Raw genomic sequence first — 14,811 nt, 5'->3', positions numbered from 1 at the left:
ACCAAAAGTCCTCCAAAAAGCACTTTGTCCCACAGCAGCGCAGAGTCAAGAGAAAATATTCCCGGAAATGGAGAATCAAGACTGCTGCCCTAGTCATGGCGTGGGGCCAGGGGTCCCCAGACCACCCCTCAGCCCAGCCATCACCTTCCTCAGCTCTGGGGTGCTCCCCACTCTTGTGCCTGGCTGGGTGCTGCCCTCACCCTAGAAGAAGGGTGGTCGTGGTCCCGCCAGCTGTGCCGGGTACCAGGCAGCTGTGCCATGGGGACCCCAAGCCCTGGGATGCTGGTACCCCAAGGTCCCTGCAGGAAGGTGAACGGGGAGCCGCTGCGGTCAAGGAATGGGCAGGTATGAAACAAAAAGGCAGAGGCAAATATTACCAGCACCCCAGGACAGGGAGGAAGGACCTTGGGCCCATCGGGTAGTTGCTGAGCACAGCGCTTTGTGGGTTCCCTCTGTCTCCCTCTCCAGACGTTTCCCTTCTAGGTCTTATCTTTATTGCAGACTAAACGGAGACACCCCGACCCAGCTCCCCGGTGTGACGGTCACGGCCGGCTCCTGCACCCTGCCCCGGCATGTGCCAGGTATGAACATGCCCAGATGCCCGTTTGCCATCCTCCAGCCCAGCCCAGGCGCCAGCCTCAGTGTTTTGGAGGTTTAAAACCCTCCTGCCTGGTGGGAGCTGCTGTCCTTGGCATTCCCAGGGGAACACCCACCCCCAGCTCGGTGCAGGCAGGGGGACTGCGCCAGCTCCCACCGGCTCGTGGCACCAAACCCAGGCTCACGGTGAAAGGGTGCGTGGAGCCAGGGATTTGGCCGTAGCCCTCCCTAAGACCTTAACCACCTCATTAAAGAGCAGTATCAGCTACAGCAACGCTCTCCTGAGCCGTGGCTGTATATATATATGTATCTATACACAGATAGGGGCCCTCCCGCGTGCTGTTGCTGGCACCCGGTGCCCCCGTCGCATGAGTGCAGGCAGGACCAGGCAGCATGGCTGGATGGATGTGCTTTATTGAGTGGGGTGACGACCCCCGGAGCAGTCCCAGCCCCTTCCCCCCCACCTCCTCGCAGCCATCACAGCTTCATGGTGGCGGTGGAGCCCAGGTGGAGCTCCAAGAACTGGATGATCTCCTGCCATGAGTGTTCCTGGGCCTTGGCGTGGGCTTGGGCTTCACCCCCCCACACCACCGGGCGGGGGGTACCCCGGATGCTCGAGATGCCGCAGAGGGGCGAGCCAGGGGGCTCGATCAAGTGCCCGGCCCCAGGGTAGGAGAGGAGGCGGCCGCTCTCCGGTGGCATCCGTGCCATGGCCAGCTCGGCAAAGAGCTTGCTGTTGAAGCTGCGGTCGGCCTCCCCCACCACGAAGAGGACCTTCCCTCGGACTTTCTCGACCGGGATGGCCGAGGCACTGTACGCGGGGTCCCGGGGGTCAGCGAAGATGGACGAGTTGTCCAAGGCCCCCATCTCGGCCAAGATCACACGCTCGGTGAAGTAGGGGATGGGGGGGATGCGCAGGTCCTTGTAGACCAGCGGATTGCCATGGAGGAAGGCCGTGCCGTTGATCCACACCGTGGCCACCACCTGTGGGAGGAAGGTGGCCATGGCCAGGGCCACCTCTGCTCCTTTGGAGACACCAACAACACCCAGGCCGGGGCCTCGCACCTGCAGCAGGGGGAAATGGAGCCAGCTGGCAGCATCGCTCAGTGGGCTGTCACCAGAATGCCCCCAGACATGAGGACAACCCGCTCACCAGGACATCCTGCTCACTGGGATGTCACCAGGACACCCCTGCTTGCCAGGACGTCCCCAGATCACCAGGACATCCCGCTCACTAGGACATCCCTAGTCACCAGGACATCCCTGCTCACTGGGATGTCACCAGTCACCAGGATGTCCCTGCTCACAGGGGCCACCTGCTGCGCCTCAGGGCTCACCTTGGGGTGCCGGAGGAGCAGCTCGGCCGCCTCCTCGAAATACTCCAGGTCAAGCTGGGACAGGGTGCGGGGCAGGTCGTCATAGGCAAAGAAGGCCAGTGCCAGCACCGCAAAGCCCCGGCTGGCCAGCAGTCCTGCACGAAACTCGATGAGGCCACCTGCACCCCCAAACAGGTCAATCACCCCCGGGAAGGGTCCTGGTCCTGCAGGCAGCCAGAGAAACCATCACTGTCAGGGGGCAGAGGAGGCACCGGTGCCATCCCATGCCCTGGGGGTCCTGCCTGGCCCTGGGGTGTCCCCAGGGGCGCTGAGGCCAGGCATCCCGGGGTCACCCATACCCCACTGCTCACCAGGTGGCAAGAAGAGGGCCCCGCGGACCCTGCCTTCGCGGATGGGCACCCGCTGCACACCGGGACCCATGTACCACCGCTCGGCCTCGCAGGAGGCCAGCGGCTGGTCCTGGGGTTTGGGGACCAGGTGGGCACCATCGAAGACCTCCAGACGGACGAGGAAGGGGCTGCCAGCCACATCCCGCTTGACCAGCCGTCGGAAGAGGGTGTCGGGCTGCAGGAACCAGAAGAGCCCCATGGGCCAGACACCTCTGTAGCTGCCGCCCAGGGCGGCATGGCGCCCGGGGTCCACCTCGCCCGCCCCGTCGGCGCGGAAGAAGGCACGCGCCTGGAAGCACTCGCCATGCTCGTCCGTCAGCAATGCCCGCAGGGTGACCAGCTGGGAGGGGGACAGCCCCCGCACCTGCACCTGCACCGGCCGGTCAGCCAGCGAGGACCGCGGTGTCACCGTCACCTCCACCATGGTGCACCTGGGGATGGAGATAAGCAACCCACTCGGGCTTCACGGTCACCCCACGTGGGGAAGGGGCTGCTTGGTGGCCCACCGAGGGCTGGCAGCAGGGGACTGTCCCCAGGGATCCTGAGGGAGGAGGGGGGGGGCCACTGGACCTGGCAATCACATGATGGGGTTTGCAGCCCCTCCTTCCCTGGTCCCTGTCCCCCCACCCCTGATGACATGCAGCCCCGCACATCCCCCCCAACACCTCCCGCCCTCTGACCCCAAGCCTCCCTCCCCAAAACCCACCCGGCAGCAGGGACACCCGCAGAGACACCCCTTTTTCTTCTGTCCCCCAGTCCTGGCATCCCCAGCACCCACCAACACGCCCTCTCCCTGTCCTCCTCCTCTTCACCCCAGGGCTGGACCAGAGTAGGGGGTCAGGGGCTACAGGGTCCCCCCATTCCGGTGCGGACCCCATTTCCCCTCCGCATGGCAGGGTGGCCAGGTAGGCCGTGGCAGCACGCAGGGAACCCAGCGAGGTGCTGGCCCCAGCCCAGCCCTGGGAAGAGACGCCAAGTTCACCCACGTACGCCCTGCCAGGAAAGCAGCCCCCCCACCCCGAAGCCCCGGGCGCCTGCAAGCTCTGAAGCCACGGGGATGGGCTCCGAGCCCCCTCTTACCTGGCCAGGGCAAAGGCTGGGCTGGCAGCTCTGGGGAGGGAGTGGATGGGAGAGGCAGGGCTCTGCCTATGTTGCCTGAGTGATCATTAACCCAGGAAGCAGCGAGGGCAAAGCCCTCCTGCTCTATGACCTGGGCCAGGCTGGCAGCTGCCCCATGGCTCCGCTGCGCCCCATAGCTCCTGCCAGGCCCCTCACCTCTTGCCTGCGGCACCCCTCAACAGGGGCTGCCCAGCGCATCTGTAGGAATCCCCCCCCCAATTCCTACTCCGTGGGGGCAACGGGGAGCTCTGCCCCCTCTGTTGGGGTCCCCCAAGCCCGTGATGCTCCCAGCCAGTGATTAACCCACCCCCATGCTTTGCTCTGCCTCGGGGGCCACAGGGCCAGCTTCCCCCATGGCCACTGCTCATCCTGGGGCTGCAGCTCATCCCTCCCAGCAGCTGCCACCCCAAGATGAAGCTCCTGGGCTCAGACACCACCATGCCCCCCCATGCCAGGGCCCCCCCACTGCAAGCCAGGGCTTATCCTCCCTGCAGCCTCGTGTTTGCCCACCCTTGGCCCCGCACCCCGCTGGTCTGGCTCACAGCAGGCTGAAGACACAGCCCTCACACGAGTGCAGAAATGGGGCTTTCACAGAACAAGGAAAGCCAGAAAGGTGAAAAGATCCGTGTGGGTTTCCCACCCCCCAAGCCCCTTCCTCCCCCCACCAAACCCACCCTGCAGCGCTGGTGCCCCCCAGCACCCCCAGACAAGGGTGACAGGAAGCCGTGCTGCACCGTGCGCTCCCCTCCCATCTTCGCAGCCCAGCAGAGATGTGCCCCCTCTCTTCATGACGGGTTCCAGGGCTCATTCCCAGGGGGGCGGGACCCCTCTTTGAGGAAGGGGAGCTCAGGGGGTAAGGGGCCACGGCGCTGTGCAATCACAGGAAGGCTGAGGGCAGAGGGAAGGCCCCAAGCTGGAGCCACCAGCCCCACCCCAAGCTGTTGGAGGCCATTCTGGGTCAGTTCCTATTCATTTTTATAAAGAAAAAGCAGATTTGGGCAGGCGAAGCAGTTCTCCTTCCACCCGCCGGCCGTCAGGAACACCCCGAATTCACAGGGCAGGAGGGATCCAGCAGTTGGCTCCTGTGGGTCACGGCACTGTGTAACCCCAGCTCTGTTCTGCTGTCTGTCCAACACTGAGAGCCTGGGTAGCGACTCCTGCCCGCCAAGCCGAGGAATCACCCCTGGAGAGGAGCAGGACACACAGAAACCCCGGCTGCCTGGGCCAAGCATCGCGGCGCCCCATCTCCCATCTCAATCCGTGGCTGCTTTGCGCTGCACGGGGGCCTTCTGGAGCAGGGCCAGCGTGTCCCGCTTCTCCACCCGCCGCAGCTGCTTCTTCTTCGCCCGCTTGAGCTTCAGCGGGTTCCGGATCTGGGGGAGGAGGGGAAGAAGGAGCTTTTCAGGCACTGTGACCACACTGGGGGGAGCCAACTGGGGGGGAGCCAGGGGGGATGGGAACAGCAGGGGTCCCAGCAGCACAGCTGGAGCCAGGCCCCTCTGCACCAAGCTGCGGGGTGGGATCTTCTTCCTCCTGCTGCCAAAGCAGGGGACGCAGCAACGGTCAAAGTCTGTACATGAAGCCACCCAGCTCCTGATCTGATTTATCCTAAAACTCCTCCCTGGGAACAACCTCCAAGTTGCCCCAGCTCTTGTGTCGGAGAGGACAGGCAATAACCCCATCCTCACCACCACTGGCTGTGCAGGTCTTCACCACACCCAACCCAAGCTCCTGGGTCTCTTCCAGACAGAAAAGCCCCAACTTCCTCACATGAAAATGCACTTGGATCCCCGTCAATGCCGATTTTTCCTCGCTCTATCAGCCTGCATGCCAGTGACCCCCAGGGTGACGCCCTCCCCGGTTTTCTCAGGCTTGAAGGAGAAGCTGTCCCCCCAGCCGCCCTGCAGGACACCGGCTGTCTGCTCGGCAGAGGAGACACCCTCCTGGTGAAGCTGGGTTTAGTTGGATTTTCCCAATCTTCCCAGTGCTGCCCACAGCACCCTTTAAAGGAGAAGCCATGGAGAGGAACTGGAGCAAACTGGAGCCCAGCACCCGGGGTCTGGAGGGCACCAGCTCTGCCAGGCCACCGTGGTGCCCCCAGCCAGGAGCAGGGTCGCGACTCACCACTTGGACAATCTCCGCCTTCCGTTCATTCTCCAGGCGCCGCTTTATGTTCTCCGCCCGCCGCCGCTTTTTCTCCTGCAGGAACAACACCAAAACATTCCCTGCAGGTCCCTCCCTCTCCTCCGGGCTTAAACCCCAACGAGGATCGACCCGCGGTTGATGCAGACGCCGGTCAGGGAGCTGCACGGCTACAGCAGCACGAGCGACACCTGCCCAAGCATGAAATCTGCTGTGCAAAGCCAAGCCAGCAGCGCTCTTCTACCCCCTCCAAGAGGCTTGAACTGACGGAGCCAGTTTATTCCGAGTCAGTGACTTGCAGCATGTGACTGTTGCAGCCTGGATTTGGCAGGATGACAGGGAATTTACCACTCTGCCTGCCCACGAGAGGGGCAACCGGTGGGGTTTGTGCTCACTGTGAGGCAGGCACCCTGCAGGGCTCTGCCACGATAACGCCACGGCCCCGAAGCCCAGGATGTGAGCAGAGATGCAGGGTTACGTATGAGGGAAGTGGAAAGTCTCTGATCACAGCTTCACACTCCCAAGGGCAGAGAGACCCTGCAGGGGAACCTGGACAGGCTGGAGAGCTGGGCAATCACCAACCCTGTGAAGCTGAACACAGGCAACTGCCAGATTTTGCCCCTGGGGCAGGGCAGCCCTGGCTGCACAGACAGACCGGGGAACGAGGGGCTGGGGAGCAGCTCTGCAGGGACCTGGGGGCTCTGCTCGATGGCAGGCTGAACACGAGCCCCCAGCGTGCCCTGGCAGCCCAGAGGGCCAGCCGTGCCCTGGGGGGCATCAAGCCCTGCATCGCAGCCGGGCGAGGGGGGGGATTGTCCCGCTCTGCCCCGCGCTGGGGCGGCCTCACCCCGAGTGCTGTGGGCAGCGTTGGGCGCCGCAGGACACTGAGGGTATAAAGGTACGGGAGAGTGTCCAGAGAAGGGCCACGGAGCTGGGGAAGGGTTTAGAGGGGAAACTGTACGAGGAGCGGCTGGAGTCCCTGGGGTTGTTCAGCTGGAGCAGAGGAGGCCGAGGGCAGCCCCATGGCGCTCTGCAGCTCCCTCCCGAGGGCAGGAGGAGGGGCAGGGCTGGTCTCTGCTCTCTGGTGCCCAACGCCAGGACCCGAGGGAATGGCAGGGAGATGTGCCAGGGGAGGGTTAGGCTGGGCATTAGGAGAAGGTTCTTCCCCCAGAGGGTGGTGGAGCCCTGGCACAGGCTCCCCAGGGAGGCATCACGGCACCAGCCTGGCGATGTTCCAGAAGCACTTGGACAAGGCCCTCAGAGCCAGGGTGTGAATTTGGGGTGTCCTGTGCAGGGACAGGAGCTGGACTTGATGACCCTTGCGGGTCTCTTCACACTCAGGATATTGATTCTATGATTCCATGACTCTGCAACGCAGCCCTGAGCTCACCCTAGCAAAGGGAACAGGTAGCTCCAGCCGCGGGCTGGGACAGCAGAGCCACCAGCTGCCTGGCAAACCTGCCTCATGGAGGCAGCAGGCACAGAGGGGCTGGGAGATGCTGCCTGCGGGGTCCTGAGCATGAGGCCCAGCTCCCAAGCACCGTTACCTCTCGCTCCCTCTGCTTCCTGTCCTGCAGCTGCCGTGCGAGGTCCTGGACAAGCTTCTTCTCCTGCCGCTCCTTCATCTTCCGTGCCCAGGAGGTGCGAAGGGCCTTGTCCTGGATCATGTGTGAGAACCTGAGCAGGCAGATGGGCCGAGTCAGCAGCCGGAGGCTGCAGAGCTGAGCATCCCATGGCTCACAGAAATGCTACGCAGCCTTGGTCCCTCTGGGCCCTCTCCATGAACTGCTCGGGCCAGAACTCTGCGAAACTCCCTCTGCTCAGAGCCTCCCACAGCAGCCTCAGCCCTCGGACATCCCCTCCAAACCTACCTTTTAACACTGTCTCCCACAGCATTCTCCAAGAGAAGCTGGCAGCTCGTGACTTAGATAGGTGTGCTCTTCACTGGGCAAAAACCTGGCTGGATGGCCGGGCCCAGAGATCTGTGGTGAATGGAGCTAAATCCCGTTGGTGGCTGGTCACAACTGGTGTCCCCCAGGGCTCAGTGCTGGGGCCAGTCTTGTTTAATGTCTTTATCAATGATCTGGACAAGGAGATTGAGTGCGCCCTCAGTAAGTTTGCAGATGACACCAAACTGGGTGGGAGTGTTGATCTGCTGGAGAGCAGGAAGGCTCTGCAGAGGGACCTGGGCAGGCTGGATCGATGGGCTGAGGCCAATTGTGTGAGGTTTAATGAGGCCAAGTGCTGGGTCCTGCCCTTGGGTCACACCAACCCCAGGCAACGCTCCAGGCCTGGGGCAGAGGGGCTGGGAAGTGCCCGGCGGAGAAGGCCCTGGGGGTGCTGGCTGACAGCCGGCTGGGCATGAGCCAGCAGTGCCCAGGTGGCCAAGGAGGCCACCAGCCCCCGGGCTTGTGTCAGCACTGGGGTGGCCAGCAGGAGCAGGGCAGGGATGGGGCCCCTGTGCTCGGCCCCGGTGAGGCCCCACCTCGAATGCCGGGCTCAGGTTTGGGCCCCTCGGGACAAGGAGGCCCTTGAGGGACTGGAGCGTGTCCAGAGAAGGGCAGCGGGGCTGGGGCAGGGTCTGGAGCACAAGTGTGCTGGGGGGCGGCTGAGGGGGCTGGGGGTGTTGAGCCTGGAGAAGAGGGGGCTGAGGGGAGCCCTTCTCGCTCTCTGCAGCTGCCTGAGAGGGGCTGGAGTGGGGGGGGGTTAGTCTCTGCTCCCAAACCACAAGCAGTAGGACAAGAGGAAGTGGCCTCAAGCTACATCAGGGGAAATTTAGATCGGATATTAGGGAAAAATTTATTTACTGGAAGAGCGGTCAGGCCCTGGCACAGGCTGCCCAGAGAGGTGGGGGAGTCACCGTCCCTGGGGCTGTTCAAAAAACCTGCAGACGCGACACTTGGGGCCCTGGTTTAGGAGTCCTGGGGGTTTTGGGTTGGCGACTGGACTTAAAGATCCCAGAGGTCTTTTCCAACCTTAATGATTCTCTGATTCCTCCCAGCTCAGGACTCCCCCAAAACAGCCTCGTACTCTCCGTGTCCTCCCCGAGGCCTGTGGGTACCTCCGGAGCCCCCCTACAAACCTACGACCCCCCCGCACCAGCCCACTCCCAGAACGGCTCTGTCCCTCCCAGAGCCTCCCCCAAAGCACCCCCCGACCTTGGGGACGCCCCAGAGGCCTGACCTTCCCCCCCACCCCGCGCCCACCTCTTCTTGCCGGGGTCCTTCCACACCCGCCCCGACTTGGGCCTGCCCCGCGGGATGGCCGCCGCCGCTTCCTTTCGCTTCTTGGCGGCTTTCCGACGCCGCCGGGCCTGGGCCTGGGCCTGGGCCTGGGCCGGAGCCGGGACCTGGGCCTGGGCCGGAGCCGGGACCTGGGCCTGGGCCTGGGCCGGGGCCTCCCCGCACTCTCCCTCCATTCTCCACGCGTCCCCTTCCCCTACGGCGCCGTGTGATGACGTCGCAAAGACGCCGCACAGCAACTTCGCGCATGCTCAGAGCGGAACAATGGCGCCGCCGAGCTCCCCGGCCGCCATTTTAGTGTCGGGTAGTACTTCCCGCCTCCCCGACGGCGCCGGGTGGAGGCCGCCATGTTTGTGCCGGGCAGACTCTTACAGGTGCCCATCATACCGTCATGGCGGCTACCCGGTGCGAGGGCCCGGTGAGGCCTCCCCCCTTGCACCCTGAGCGAGTCCCGGAGAGACGCGTGGCCTGGGCTGGGGGGAGAGGCCTTTATTGGGGGCCAAACCCACAGAGGGGAGCGGCCTCCATCCCGGGACCGGGGCGCAGAGGGGTTGTGGGCTCCGGCCAGCTCCACCGTCAGGCACCAAGGAGGCTTCACCCGGTGGCTCCGGCACCTCGACTGCAGCGGGGCTGGGGCATGCAGTGGTTCTTAACAGGGTATGGCTGTGGGCTGGGCCATGGCTACAGCACCTGGGAGAGGAAAAAGGGTAGAAATCCCACTTTTGGGGTCATGCAGAGGGACCCCCACAGGCCACCGGCCCGGGGAGGCCCCTCGGAGGAAAGAGGGGGGACAACGATGCCCCACTCCCACCAAAACACGGGGGCTGGCACCCCAACTCTCCCCAGGTTTTGGGCTGCAACAGGGTGCTGGGATGACCCCGGCTTTGGCCCCCCTCCTCACCATGCGTGTGTAGCTGTGCAGCTTGACAGCATGGTAGCCAAAGGCCAGGGCCGCCACTGCGACACAGAACTCCAGGAGGCAGAAAATGATGAAGATAGAATCCAGCCCATTGCTCAGCATCTGCAAGGAGAATGGAAGGGTCACAGGATCCCAGAGTTGCGGGGGTTGGAAGGGACCTCTGGAGCTCACCCCATCCCACCCCCTGCTGGAGCAGGCACCCCCAGAGCAGGGGCACAGGGCCGCGTCCAGGCGGGGGGTGAATGTCTCCAGGGAAGGGACCCCACAGCCTCCCTGGGCAGCCTGTGCCCCTGCTCGGGCACCCACACAGGGAAGGGGTTTGTCCTCACGTTCAGGTGGAACTTCCCATGTTCCAGCTTGTGCCCATGGCCCCTTGGCCTGGCGTTGGGCACCACTGAAAAGAGCCCAGCCCCATCCTCCTGACACCCACCCTTCAGATATTTATAAGCATTGATGAGATCCCCCCTCAGCCTTCTCTTCTCCAGGCTGAACAAGCCCAGGTCTCTCAGCCTTTCCTCACAAGGGAGATGCTCCAGCCCCTGATCCCCTTGGCAGCTCTCCACTGGACTGTCTGCAGCAGTTCCCTGTCCTTGAACTGGGGGGCCCAGACCTGGACACAGCCCTGCAGCTGTGGCCTCACTGGGGCAGAGCGGAGGGGGAGGAGAACCTCCCTCACCCTGCTGGCCACGCTCCTTTTCATGCACCCCAGGACACCGCTGGCCCCCTTGGCCCCAAGGGCCCGGTGCTGGCTCAGGGTCACCTCGCTGCCCCCCAGGGCCTTCTCAGCAGAGCCGCTCTCCAGCAGGTTCCCCCCCAGCCTGTGCTGGTTGGGGGGTTGTTCCTCCCCAGGGGCGGGACCTGGCACTGGCTCTTGTTGAATTCCCTGAGGTTCCCCTGGGCCCAGCTCTCCAGCCTGCCCAGCTCTCGCTGCGTGGCAGCGCAGCTTCTGGTGCATCAGCCGCCCCTCCCAGCTTGGTATCATCAGCAAACTTGCTGAGGGGACGCTTGGTCCCTTTGTCCAGGCCATTGATGAGTATGTTGAACAGGGCTGGACCCAGCACAGACCCCGGGGGAACACCCCTGGTTACAGACTCTGCCCCGTTGGTCACGATCCTCTGAGCTCTGCTGTTCAGCCAGTCCTCAGTCCACCTCATGGCCCGCTCCTCAAACCCACACTTCCAAAGCTTGTCCGTGAGGGTGTTATGGGAGACGGTGTCAAACACCTTGCTGAAGTCAGCAAGTGGGTCCTGCAGGTCCCACTCGCTGGCAGCGCCCCTCGTCCCCCTCCCCTGCATGGCAATCGCCCTGTTTCCGTGTCCTGCGCAGGACCGGGAGGCTCTACCTTATTCTCAGCATTGAAGCACCACTCGGCTTTCAGCTGGTACGGTAGGTTGATCTTGCAGCTGGGGATGTCGTTAGTGATGGCCACTGTGTGGATAAGAGTGGCCACCAGCGTGCTCAGGATGACCCCGACGTTGACGACGCAGCAGGTCTTCACCTGTGTGGGTGACCTTGTGTCAGCCATTGGCAGCTCTGTCTCTCCTGCTCCCACCGAGAGCACAGGAGCCGTGCGGGTGGCAGCGCGATGCCCACCCACCCAGAGACCCCCGCGAGGTGCCACGGAGCCGAGGGGGAAGCTGCTCGGGGCTTTCTGTTGGAGCTGTCTGAGCAGGGACACTTCCAAGCTGCATTATTCAACTCGGGTCAAATATACTCCTGGAGAAGCCAGCGAGGTGTAGCCGCCCTCCGTGACACCTTTTGTGTCTTGTGGAGACCCTGAAGCCTGAAGGATTGCCCACCCTCTGGCCGACGGGGAGAGAGCTGAGCACCTCCCAGGGGTGAGACAGGCCTTAGATGCCTCGCTGTAGACCCTGCAGGGTGAATCCAGGCTGCGGAGGGGTCCCGCCAGCTGCTGGGAGGGGCAGAAGTCGCAGAAGCAATGGGGGGTAGTTTGTCCCTCCCAGCCTGGCCACTGCAGACCCCCTTACCAGCAAGATGTTATCTCTTTTTTCGCTTTCCACAAGCAGAGAACCTGAGATCAGGAGCTGCTCAAAAAAAACAGAGGAAGGAGGGTGTCAGCAGCAAGGCACCCCTCCCTGTCACCCATTCCTCACATCCCGGCACCCCTCCGGCTGCGCATCGGCTTTCAGGGCTGCACGCACACACCCTCCATCCCCAGAGGGGACAGCCAGATGTGGATATAAGAGGAGGCCCTGGTGATGAGGGGATCTGGCCCCCGATCCACTGAGATCCCCCTGTCCTCATCAGACAGCAAGGAGGTGAAGGCCCCACATGTCCCTGCTTACCAGGAACCCGAGCCAGAAGAGGACCCCGCTGGCCACAGGGAGGGAAGGGGTCCTGTGCTCTGCCACCATCAGGATGATCCCAAAGCAGATGTGGATGATCCCAGTGAAGATGTGGATGGTCTGGGGAAGGACGGGAGAGAAGGGTCCCCCCCGGTCACTCTTGGCCCAAAGCACTGCCTGTCTGCCAGCACCGGCAAAGGATGGATGTCACCGTTGCTGTTAGCCGCGTCCCACCCCGATCCCGCTGTCGCACCGCGTCCTGGCTGCGCCCTGCGGTGCCGAGAAGGGGCTTGCACGAGCCAGCAAAGGGAGCTGGTCCCAAACATCACCTCTGCCCCAGCCAAGGCAAACCTCAAGCAGGACAGTCCCTGGGGACACTTAGTCCCTGCTTTGCCCCCGTGATGCCCCGTCCCCCCGGGACGCCGCAGTCTCACCCCCAGCGCCTTGGGCTGAGCCCTTCTGAAGCTTCTGGCTTGAAATGACAACGCGGGCGCGGACGGCCTGGAGCTGGAGGCCAGCTGGGCCGCTCGGGGGTCTGTGGCCGGGATGACCTCTGTGATGATCCTCACGCCCCCAGAGTCGGTCACCGTGGTGGCTGCCATCGCCTGTGGGCAGAGCGAGGCTGGCGAGCCGGGGAAGCTGAAGGAGCAGGCCAGCTCCCACCCTGCCCAGGGACCAGCACGTGGGACATGTCCACGTAAGCAGTGACACAAGAAGCACTGACATCCTCTCATGAGGTTGTCCCACACCTCAGCCCCCACCCAGGTACCTCCTTCAGCCCAGGCTTGCCCTCCTCCTCCTCCCCACGGTCGCCGTCAGCAGTCGGTTTGCTGTCCAAACCTCCCCGGGAGGTGGTGGTCGGGCACGGACGCGGTCCTGCTGCCCTTTGCTCCCTGCAGGAAGTTTGTTCATGGAAATCTCATCAGGCCCCTCTTGCTCAACGAGGCAGCTTTGCCAGCAGAGGGGAGAGAGGATGGCAAAAACCCCACGCGTACCCACCTGCGCGCATGAGGTGGAGGGAGAAGGAAGAAGAGAGAGGGGCTTTGCCAGCCCGAAGGGGGCACCCCCTCCAAGGGCTTCGCTGCAGCCTGGGGAAGGGATCGGGACGCTTGTCCCTTGGGATGCTCCAAGGAGGAGATCCCCCTGCCCAATCTTGGGCGAGCCTTTTCCACCCCCAGTTGGGGATGCTTTGCTCGGACATCACCTCTGCAATCAGCCATGTGCCAGCCCTGGCAGGGTCCTAACGAGGTGCTCGGAGATTTGTTTGGCTGCCCTCGTTAGGACCACTGCGAGACAGCCAGGCAGTTTCCCTTATAGGACAAAAAAAAAGGAGTGAAACAGGACATGGCACAAACATTATAAACCCCGTTAGTCTATAAAGGTCCTAAGGAAGCTCCTTTATTGCCTTTTTATTTTCTTTGGGCTTCTCCTTCCTTCATGAGCGCCTCGACCCTGTGGGTCTGTCCTCAGTGAGGACAGCCCACCCGCAGGAGCGAGCCTGGGGAGGGGGCGGCAGCACGGCGTGCGGTGCCGGACGGCTCCGGCACGGACCCGGCGGGAGCCAAAGGGAAAGGGGATGGGGTTGTTTCCGATAGGAAATGAGAGCTCAGCCTGGGAACGGAGCCACCGCACATGGCGAGGAGCTCCCGAGGGGCAAGATCGGAGGCCCCTTCCTCCCTCTGCCGGCCACTGGTCTCCAGGATGCCAGAAAACAGCTATTTCCTTCGTGGCCACCATCCCCATCTGCTTGCCAGGAGGGTTGGGGTTCTCCACGCCAGCCTGTGAGGACCCCCCAGCTTTCCTGGATGTTCAACGGGTGCGATAAAGGATGCTGGGTGCTAGTCCCGTCCCCTCTCACCCTCTCCTCTGCCCAGTAAAGTTCCCAGCACTGGGCGCTGCAGAGAGCTCTGGCTCCGGGACTGCGCAAGGGAACAAAGCCCCTCGTTCCCAGGGGGGCTGCTGTGCAGGAGAAGGGGACAAGGGACAAGATGTCCCTTGGGATGGGATGAGATTTGACTCAACCTCCACCCATGAGACCAGACACGGTCTGGTCTGGTTTGGGGAGCGAGCGGGAGGGCACAGGGCTGGTGGATGCGGCTCTGGGACCCTGCTTGGGCTTTTTCCTCCCCTGGAGGCTGCAAATGGCTGACTGCTGTCCGAGGCTCTACCCGAGCTATTTCTTGGTGGAACAGGAATATTTAGGTACAGGGTTCTGGTATTTCTGAGCTTGGCCACAGGCAGCTAGGGCCGGCTTCACACCGCGTTGGCAGCCACAAGCATCACCGGCATTAGGGGCCCCGACACCCCTGTGTCTGCCTGAGCCTCTCACCGCAGACCCGGGGGGGGCCAGGACCCTCCACAGCCTGGTTCCAGCTGAGGATTTTAGGAGCAGGTGGAGCAACTTTTGGAAGTGCCTTTTCCTTTCCTTTGGCCCTAGAGGGAGCTGAGACGCCTGGTTTGGAGGCACACCGCTTCCAGAGCACGGCAGAGGCTTCCAGCGCTGGGGCCAGCGGTGGGGCGCGATCCCCAACGAGGGGTGAGCAGCAGCAGCACCCCCATCCCGGCCTGCCCAGGGGGAATCCAGGGGATCGGTGGTACCAAACCTGGGCACAGGTCACAGAAAGCAGCCACTCCTCGGTGTCCAGCAGCACGGCCACATCCTTGGCTCTTGAGTTTGCAGAGACACTGGAGCGAAGCTGTCTGGCCACGTATACCCACAGACCCTATGTTTCTCCAGGGACTTTTCCAAAGGCTTTCTCT

At 63.3% G+C, this 14,811-nt stretch overlaps 3 protein-coding genes across 4 annotated transcripts; all 3 read right to left on the bottom strand.

Moving 5' to 3' along the window:
• Positions 1–993: 993 nt before the first annotated feature.
• On the bottom strand, positions 994–3,503 carry LOC142058055 (acyl-coenzyme A amino acid N-acyltransferase 1-like). Of its 2 annotated transcripts, none has more exons than XM_075095149.1 (4): positions 3,404–3,503; positions 2,285–2,754; positions 1,935–2,137; positions 994–1,662 (listed from the first exon to the last, which is right to left on the bottom strand). In XM_075095149.1, exons 2-4 carry the CDS (start codon positions 2,745–2,747, stop codon positions 1,075–1,077), a joined length of 1,254 nt encoding a protein of 417 aa, XP_074951250.1. In that variant the 5' UTR covers positions 2,748–2,754; positions 3,404–3,503; the 3' UTR covers positions 994–1,074. The 2 variants fall into 2 exon arrangements, with proteins under 2 accessions (XP_074951250.1, XP_074951252.1); XM_075095151.1 differs by lacking the exon at positions 3,404–3,503 and adding an exon at positions 3,102–3,319.
• An 897-nt stretch (positions 3,504–4,400) lies between these two features.
• On the bottom strand, positions 4,401–9,053 carry CCDC86 (coiled-coil domain containing 86). The gene is made up of 4 exons (XM_075095210.1): positions 8,791–9,053; positions 7,132–7,261; positions 5,567–5,641; positions 4,401–4,815 (listed from the first exon to the last, which is right to left on the bottom strand). Exons 1-4 carry the CDS (start codon positions 9,000–9,002, stop codon positions 4,696–4,698), a joined length of 537 nt encoding a protein of 178 aa, XP_074951311.1. The 5' UTR covers positions 9,003–9,053; the 3' UTR covers positions 4,401–4,695.
• A 247-nt stretch (positions 9,054–9,300) lies between these two features.
• Positions 9,301–12,957, bottom strand: LOC142058082 (membrane-spanning 4-domains subfamily A member 15-like). Its single transcript, XM_075095203.1, has 7 exons — positions 12,821–12,957; positions 12,486–12,656; positions 12,052–12,171; positions 11,734–11,790; positions 11,088–11,243; positions 9,728–9,847; positions 9,301–9,516 (listed from the first exon to the last, which is right to left on the bottom strand). Exons 2-7 carry the CDS (start codon positions 12,651–12,653, stop codon positions 9,508–9,510), a joined length of 630 nt encoding a protein of 209 aa, XP_074951304.1. The 5' UTR covers positions 12,654–12,656; positions 12,821–12,957; the 3' UTR covers positions 9,301–9,507.
• Positions 12,958–14,811: the final 1,854 nt, after the last annotated feature.

The sequence above is a fragment of the Phalacrocorax aristotelis genome, chromosome 5 (assembly GCF_949628215.1).
Source record: "Phalacrocorax aristotelis chromosome 5, bGulAri2.1, whole genome shotgun sequence".
NCBI classification, from domain to species: Eukaryota; Metazoa; Chordata; class Aves; order Suliformes; family Phalacrocoracidae; genus Phalacrocorax; species Phalacrocorax aristotelis.
This window is presented reverse-complemented; position numbering and strand designations above follow the sequence as displayed.